Source organism: Macadamia integrifolia, unplaced genomic scaffold (assembly GCF_013358625.1).
Source record: "Macadamia integrifolia cultivar HAES 741 unplaced genomic scaffold, SCU_Mint_v3 scaffold_81A, whole genome shotgun sequence".
NCBI classification, from domain to species: domain Eukaryota; kingdom Viridiplantae; phylum Streptophyta; class Magnoliopsida; order Proteales; family Proteaceae; genus Macadamia; species Macadamia integrifolia.
Window position 1 is genome coordinate 145488 of NW_024870675.1, and position 9427 is coordinate 154914.

The 9427-nt window shown below is 38.4% G+C and overlaps 1 protein-coding gene across 1 annotated transcript in view; it reads left to right on the forward strand.

Annotated features, from left to right (window-relative positions):
* Positions 1-4988, forward strand: part of LOC122071770 (protein DGS1, mitochondrial) — a gene marked incomplete at its 3' end in the record, with an annotated part of 136065 nt that extends 131077 nt beyond the window's left edge. The window contains 3 exon segments of the mRNA XM_042636175.1: positions 4597-4669; positions 4739-4767; positions 4865-4988. Coding sequence (XP_042492109.1) covers positions 4597-4669; positions 4739-4767; positions 4865-4988 — 226 coding nt within the window.
* Positions 4989-9427: the final 4439 nt, after the last annotated feature.

Genomic DNA, 9427 nt, shown 5'->3' on the forward strand with positions numbered 1-9427 from the left:
GAAAAAAAAAAAAGAAAAACTTATCGTAGCTTTGGAACAGAAGAAGAAGAAGAAGAAAGAAGCGAGAAAAAAAAAAAAAAAACCACTCACCGTAGCTTTGCGGCCTCTGCATGAACAAGAAATAGTATAGAAAAAAAAAACACAAAAACATACCTGTAGCGCCAGAGTAAGCTCACCGCTGCCGGAGCAAAATGGTCTCCTGGGTCCCTGGATCAATGGTTCACTGGTTCTTCCTTGTTCCTCGATTCTTCTCAAAGCCCTTTCTCAAAAGTTCAAAACGCTTGACAAAATCCAAATTTCAAACCCTGTGTTGTGAATCGGGTTTTTGGGTTTTTGTTTTGGTTATTTTTTATGGAGTAAAGTTGATCCTATACATCACAAGTGTTAACAAAACCTTACACCTACCAATAAAAACTCTAGATTTGGAATCTAAAAACAAGAAATTTTAAAATGTGTTTTAAAAAAAAAAAGAGCCATAAAGTGACCGCCTTTACCATAAGTCATCCTAAGGCGTCTTGAGGCGACGCCTTATAGTGCCTTATGCTATAAGGTGACTGCCATACCCACTTCACATAAGGCAGTGCACTGCCTTACGATCCCTATACCGCATTAGCGTCGCCTTACCAACGCCTTAAAAACTATGCTCTAGCCTGAGTCAAACTGCCAAAGTTTCCTCCATCATCTCTCTCGACATCTGGACCCCCCTCCTTCGCCTTCGCCTTCCCCTTCCCCCTTGTGGATCTCTGGGCCTCCCTCCCCCAATTCCCTCAGGTAACAGAGAAAGGGAGCACACTAGTTTGTGGACCCCGTGCAACTTGGGACAATTTTCATCGGCCTCTGCTTGGGATCTCATTTGCTCTAAAAGCCCTCTTATCCCTTAGAGAAAAGGCTTTGTTAGCTGGGAAAGGGTTTGCATGGGATCTTATTTTTCACAGTACACTACTTGTCTTGGTAATGGTAAGGTCAAATTGAATGGGACTTATTCCACTATTTTGGGAAAGGGCTCTGTGAGCTGTACCCCTTCTTTATCCCTTTCTACTGTATCGCATGTTCTTTCTTTTCCCACTAACCTTTTACCCATTAGTAGTTTTACTGCATGTTCTTTCTTTTCCCACTAACCTTTTGTTCATTAGTAGTCTTACTTTCAGTCTTAATTGCAAAGTCACCTTTTTCCTGTCTTATTGTGTTTTCAGGATCTGGTGACAAGGGCAACGATTGGCTTTGGTAGGGTATGTAGTGGTCTGTATCTGCTTGATTATGACTTGGCTTTGGTCTTTGGTCAGGCTCTTTAGACATCTTCTACGTCACCTCCCATCCCTGAGTTATTGCAGTGGCATTGTCGGTTGGGACATCCTCATTTGGGAACTTTAGTTAGAGTTTTTCCTTTAAAAATTGTAATTCGAGTCAGTTTTTTTGTGAGATGTGTTTTGGCCAAACAAACTCGAATCACTTATTCTGCTTTTAGAAATAAAAGTGCCACTCCTTTTTCATTGCTACATTCTGATATTTGGGGTCCATCCCACTATATGTCTATCAATGGTTATCGCTAGTTTGTCTTTTTTATTGATTGTCATTCTCGGACTACTTGGGTTTATATGATGTGAACCATAGGCGAGACCTTTTATTGCTTTCAGCAGTTTCACCGCATGGTTTAGACTCAATTTGATGCTACCATTAAGATCCTTCAAAGCGACAATGGCCGTGAATACTTTGAAGGGTCTTTTCAAGCTTACCTTTCCGATCATGGGATGATTCATCAGACTAGTTGTGTGGATACTCCGGCTCAGAATAGGGTTACTGAGCGGAAGAATCGCCACCTTTGTGAGGTAGCATGCTCTTATGTTTGAGATGCATGCTGCTCTCCAATACTGGAGCGATACAATTCTCACTGCTGCCTTTCTTATCAACCGAATGCCTTTTTGGGTCCATACCTTCTGCTCCCCTCTGGATCTTCCCTAAGGTTCCACTGCTTTTCTTGTTCCACCTTTGCTATGGTCACTATCATTATCCTCATTGAAAGTTTGATCCTCGTGGAAAGTTCAATCCTCGTGGTCTCCGATGCATTTTTCTGGGGTATGCTCCTACTCAGAAAGGCTATCGGTGTTTTCATCCTCCTACTTGGCGTTGGTTTGTGACTATGGATGTTGTCTTTTATGAATCTGCGTCCTACTACACTGTGACCCCTCTTCAGGGGGAGTCTCCTTCTGTTGTGGAAGATGTGCCGCCGTCTCTTAAAATTGCCATCCCTGCTAGTATCCCGTTTCAGGTGGAGAGTGACACTCTTACTTCTCCTACTTCGCTTCGGCCAGAGATACATGTGCATAGTCCCAAAGAGCAAACTCAGACCACTACACATGCAGCATCTATCCTACCATGCCAGTTGTCTCCTCTTGAGCTTGATCTTGTCCCCTTGGACCCTGGTAATTCTCCTTCTCCTTTTGTTGATCAGTCGTTTGAGATGCTTATTGCTGTTAGAAAAGGCATTAGGTCTTGTACTATATATCCTATTGTTAAAACTATTTCTTATGACTCACTTTCTCCTCCCTTCTATAGTTTTGTCTTCTCTTTCCTCTGTGTCCATTCCTCATACCTGGCAGGAAGCGAGTGTAAACTCACAATGGCAAGCAGCTATGGTTGAAGAGATGCAGGCTCTGAAGAAGAATGACACATGGGATCTGATGTGTCTTCACTCACAAAAGAAGACAGTTGGGTGCAGGTGGGTCTTCACAGTAAAACAGAACGCTGATGGTACAGTGGATCGGTATATGGCCAGACTTGTTGCCAAAGGCTTCACACAGACTTCTGGGATTGACTACTAGGAGACTTTTGCTCCAGTTGCTAAGATGAACACAATTCGTGTTATCTTGGCTTGTGCCGCCAACTTAGATTGGGATCTTCAGTAGTTAGATGTGAAGAATGCCTTCCTTCATAGGGAACTTGAGGAGGAAGTGTGTAAGGACATTCTTCCTAGATTCACTTGCTCCAAAACCTAAGGGGAGGTATGCAAGCTGAAGCGTGCTTTGTATGGGCTAAAGCAATCCCCTCGTGCTTAGTTCAGACGTTTCCATAAGGCTTTGGTTGCTACAGGTTACTCTCAAAGTAATGCCGACCACATTGTGTTCATTAAGAGATCTGGTGGGAAGATTACTATCCTAATAGTCTATGTAGATGATATTGTTGTTACTGGTGATGATTTGACAGAAATCTCTTGCCTCAAGATATACTTGTGTGAGGAATTCGAGATCAAAGATCTAGGACAACTTCGTTACTTCTTCGGCATTGAGGTTATCAGGTCTTGTCGTGGGATCTACTTGTCTCAATGGAAGTATGTGTTTGATCTTCTCTCTGAGACATGCATGTTGGGGTGTAAGCTAGCAGACACTCTTATTGAAGCTAATGGTCACCTGAGTAGCAAGGAAAGTGATTCTGTGGATAAGGGGAGATATCAGAGAGATTGTTGATCTATCTCTCATACACACCCTGACGTAGCATTTGTCATCAGCCTGATTAGTCAGTACATGCATGATCCCTACTCAACTCACATGGAAGTTGTGCTACTTATTCTCCGGTACTTGAAATCTGTCCCAGAACGTGGGATCCTTTTTTCTCCTCGTGATTACCTTAGGGTGGAGGCCTTCACAGATGTTTGATTGGCAGGTTCCCTTGATGACCACAGGTCTACTACTGGTTATTGCACCTTTGTTGGTGGTAACCATGTTACATGGTGAAGCAAGAAGCAAAAAGCAAGCCGTGGTTGCCCGTTCAAGTGCCAAAGCAGAGTTCTGTGCTATGGCGCATGGCATTTGTGAGCTCCTGTGGTTTCATGGTTTTTCACTGATTTGGCTGTTCTTGCTACCCTTCCTATGAAGCTCTTTTGTGATAGCAAATCTATCATTAGTATTGCTCACAACCCTGTCTTGCATGATCGAACTAAGCATGTGGAGATCGATCGAACTGACTAATGTATTTACTAAAGGTCTTAGTAGTAAGATTTTTCATCCTATTATCTGCAAGTTGGGCATATGTGATATCTATTCACCAACTTAAGGGGGAGTTGTAGTAATGGGTTTTATGGGTTTTAGGGTAAGTGTCAGTTACCAAACGGACCCTAGGGTTTAATGGTCTTTGTGATTCTCTGGAACCTTTTCTCCATTGTTTATAAATAAAGAGAGTTAGTGTCATATTTGATACAAGTCATTACCCAATTAGTAATATACAAGTTTACACCTTAGCATGTATTCGAGGCTTCGAGTAATCCTTGAGGAATAGTAAACCCTTTGGTTTATCTTATGTTGCTTTGTTTTAGATTAATTTTGTACATTATATGACTCATATAGAGGAAGAGCTGGATTTTTTTTTTTAGTCAAAACCTTTGGTAATATTTTGGTATATTGTACTTCTCAGAAAAACCTTTAAATTGCGAAGGGTAATACTTGTATAAAACCCGTTACAGATTGCCATCTCCTTTTTTCCTTCCATCAAAATTTGAAATTTTCTTGAAAACCCATGTCTGACTAAGGTATGTGCTCTTCCAGTCTCCCTTGCAGTACTTTCATTTCATATCTGAAGAAATGGTAACCTTTTTCTTCAATACAGGTATGAGAAGGAGCTTATGCACCCAATTCAGAGTCTTGTGGGTGGAGAGCTTGCTCGTGCTTTGCTTATTCAGGTATTAAAAATTCTTTTGAGGCATTAGATTTGAAATTTCATGTCATATGATGATGCTTTGTGTTTGCAGATTCAGAAGCTTAAACTAGATATTGAAACGTGAGTTACATAATTTGCCTTATGGGGACTTAAAAAGGTATTTTCTTTACAGAATTTCAACACAGGTGTAAGTATTCTAACTATTTTCTCCTAACAGGGCAATGCTTGAACTGAATCAGATTCTTAAGGCTAATGAAATCAATTTTGCAATTCTTGCCGCTTTACCAGCCTTCTTTCTCTCACTTATGTTGCTCATGTTATTGCGTGCGTGGTTTGCAAAGGTGAGGAAAATATGCTGATCTTCTTGATATTTCTTTTCACACACCATGATCTTGTTGAAAATACCTGTGTAATAGAATGTATTTGTCATATGTTGTTTTTTTCTGTCATAAGTAATTTTATCATTGTATATGTACCTTTTACCTTCTATGCTGTTCCTTTCTCTTTTCTTTTATGCATAAATTGCTTTTTATCATAAAGGAAATCATCTATTAACTTGTCATAAATAGTAATGTTACTGAGATCCTTAGTCTATTTCATCGGCAGATATGTTTTTATGTAGTTCTTTATCTTCTTAATATGCCTTTGCCACTTCCTTTCCTTATTTTTCCTGTGGAACAAAGTGTTTCGAAATTCGAATGTCCTTTCTCCAGTTGATGAAAACCTGTTGGGTTCAAAGGTAAACAATTTCTTGGACTTCTGTTATGGGTTGCAAAACTCTAGACACAGTTATTGATCAAAATGTGCTTTGTAGATAGTGAACAATCTTTGACCAATGGTGGACATCAAAGGCTTGTTGGGTGGCTTAAGATAATATTCAAAATCAGTATGGTGAAATTATTTAAGCATGCTCCAAAAGTTCTTTTGTGCAGTTGAGAGTGTTTAGTTGGGAAGAATGGGCTCAGTTGAGTTTAAAATGTTTTATAGGATTCTCAGATATCCAAAGTTTTAGCCTGTAGTGACACCTGGAATCCATTTTTTTTTTTTTAATTTTTTGTTAAATGCAATTTTCTTCCTCAGGAATTAGATGAAGGCATGCAACATTTTAAGAGACTTTATGGAGCTGATATCTATATACAAAAAGATGTGCAACCAACTTTTCATTTTTTTTCCCAACTAATATTGTGTAACCGGCATGGTTGGTTCCCACAAGGTTTGCGGTTTCTGTTTCAATTGAAACTTAAATTTCGGTCAAAACATCTATTTTTGTTTTTTATTTTTTTCAAGTTTCAATGGTTGGTTTCGGGGGCTAAATGACCAAATTTGATCCTGAAACTTGTAGGACAAACTTAGGACCTCTAAACATAGTGGAACCCTTAGATTTTAAAACATCACACCCAAAATGGTAGTTTCACTTTAGAGTTAGAATATGTGGATGGGGAAGAAAAATGAGATGAGAGTTGGAGAAGAAGAAAAAGAAGTAGAAGAGGGAAAACGAGAGAAGTCGATGGTACGGTAGAATAGTATGTTGTGAGTAAAAATTCACTAAAACCAATATATTTACTTCACTAACATATTTACAAGTAATTTACACATACCTCCCTAAGGAGGGAAAAAGGAAAAAATAAAACATAACATGATAAGTTACTAAACTACCCTTAGAGCAACATAACTAATATCTCTAACACTTCCCCTCAAGCTAGAGAATAAATATCATACATTCCTAGCTTGGACTAGGGGTGTCAATTCCTAAACCGAACCGGTAAAACCGGCCGGACCGACCGATAACAACACGGACCGAACCGAAGCCTTATTGGTTCGGTTTCGAGTATTGCAACCCCAAAACCAAACCGAACCGCACCGAAAACCGGATGAACTTGAAACCAAACCAAACCCGGACCGAAACCGAAACCAAACCGGTAAGAAACCAAAACACTCCAAAATTCATTAAAAAAATCAAAATTTGCATAGTTTTGTATACATTTGTATGGAAAGTCGAATCCAAACTAGACCAAAAACCAAAACCAACCCCGTTACAAATCGATTTAAGAAACCGAAGTTCAGCAGTTCATCATTTGGTTGTTTCCTAATGGCTCCATACCGGTTTAAAAAACCGATCCAAACCGAAATGAACCTAATAAATCCAAACCGGTACCAACCCGAACCCAAACCGCACCGAAACCGACATCGGACCGAAACCGATAAATCCTTATTGGGTCGGTTTCGGTCACTTCCAAACTCACACCGAAACCGGTGGAACCGGACCGAAACCGCACCGACCCGGACCGTTGACACCCCTAGTTAGTATTGTGAAGCTCTCTTCGGAGGATATTTCTTCTCTTCTCCTACAAGGAAAATCCTGTTAGAAAAAGCCATATCAAAAGAACTTCAACAGTTTGTGGTTGTACAAGGGGTAAAATAACTCTGCTTGTCCCTATGGATATTGCATTAGTGTGCCAAAGCATCTTCAGCGTATGCCGCATGGTGGGCGGCAATGTGATCTTTTTGCACTACCTGTCTGAATGTAGGGAACACCGGACTGGCAGGGTTTTTTTTCCCATTATAATAGTGAAATTTCAGTTTTTTTTTTTTTTTTTTTTCAAGAAAACCCTCAGCTTTGTTCAAGAACTAGCAACATTAATATTGTGCGCATTTTCTTGCACGTTATGTGGTTATCAACAATGTTTCTGTCTTGGACGTCTGAACCACCATATTGCATGAAGGTACTTATGGAATGTGATGTCATGGATGTATGACCCAACTTAGAATAGAAAAGGCTTTTCCTTTTCTTTTTTTAATTTTAAATAAATATAAGAGCAGTGGGTCCAAGGTTGTGCATCAGATTTGGGCATAGCTTAAGTGCAAACTGAGGTTGGCCTATTCCACATGACTTCTGGTTTATATCAAGCCCAAGCCCAACCTGTTACTGGGCTCTCGCATATTGCTGAGGCATTTGGCTTTCAATACGCCTAATTAAAGCTTTTCATTTTAGCAAGAAAAATAGGTTGTCCAAATGTGTAGTCTCTTATGTCATATGATCTTTTTCTTAATAACAAAATACTGTTACGGGAGAAAGAATGCTACAGGACTGCATGTCTGATGCTTGTGTCTATCTCTCTTCTCTTCTCTATGAAATGATATCTTTGCCCCTTATTGTGGGAAGCAAGAGATGGGCACATGGAGGCCCTAACGTACACTATGCAGCCAAACATGGATCTCAATCCCATCTATTATTTTCCTTTTATTGGATGAAACAAATGTTGGGATAAATACAAAGTTAGATTTATGGAAATCAACCTTAGAATAAAAAGGTTTTAAGACATGTAGAATAAAAATAGAGTACATAATGTGTAACTTTAGTAATAATAGGACAATTTCATTAAAATAATAATAATAATAATAATAATAATAATAATAATAATAGAACGAAGAGTGGAGACATTGATTAAAGAAATTCACCACAAAGTGATAACTTTAGATACCTAGGTTCACTCATGACTATAGAAGGAGAAATAGCATATGATATTATACAAAGAATTAAATTAGGGTGGATGGAATGGAGGGATGCTTCCTTTACCAAAAAAGAAATGGAGGGATGCTTCTGGAAACTCAAAGAAAATTTTTAAATTAGGGTGTGATTGACATATATTTTTAAAACTCAAAGAAAATTTTTATAGAATGATTATACGACCAGTAATGACGTATGAGGCTGAAAGAAGTAAATTAAAAAAAAAAAAAACCTTTAATATGTTGAATTATTGATATTGAATGGTTTAGTTGGTAAAATTAGAATAAAATAAGAATGAAAAATTAAAGAAACTGGATGTTGCTCTTTATGTAGTTGCGAACAACTCGTCTAAGATGGCATGGACATATGCAACGGAGGCCTTTGAATGCTCTGGTATGAAGAAGTAATTTATTGTTAATTAAATGAGCAAAAAGAGCTAGAGGTAAGCCTTAAATAACCATAGAAGGAGCGATGAGGAAGGACACGTATAGCTTACGACTGAAATCTTATTAAACTTTGAATAGAACTGATTGGAGAAGTAGGATTCATGTAATTGACCCCCATTTAATTGAGATAAGGCTTAAATAAGTTGAGTTGAATTGAGGTGATTTGCCTGATAATATATATAAACTTGCAAAAAAAAATAAAAAATGCAGGGTCTGATCCCACTTCCAACAAAAAATTAGGCAAGTGTCCCAAAATAAATAAAGTAGGATCCTTTTTCATGTCCTTCCTTTGTGGGTGCGACGAATTAGCATTCCAAACATAGGTTTAATACACGACTTTCTTCTAATCAAATCTTTTCCAAAATAGGTTAGATAGTTAATTGCTCCTTTACAAAAAATCTTAGAGATAGGTCAAAGTAAATTTCTGCTTTTTCCCCCCCTTTTTCTCACTAAACACATAAGACCAATCTTAATTTGACATACACTTTATTGCATTATTGAAGAGGTCATATTGCTATGGTTGTTCCTCTTTTGACCAGACCTCTTTATAAACCACTCTCTAGATCAGATTATGTCATACATGTTATTGCTTACTGTCAATTTCTAGTAAATGAAAGTGCATGCCTACCTAGCTCATGGCTTCTTTGCCTTTTTTTTTTCTCTCTTTGAGACTAATACAAAATTGCATGAGTAGTAAATATTATTTTATTGATTTATTTCTAATGGAATTGCCTTTAGAGTTATCTTTGCTTTCAAAAGAAAAAGAAGAAAGAAAAGGAGGAGGTCATCTAATATGGACTACAGACTGTAATACTGTCTGAAGACT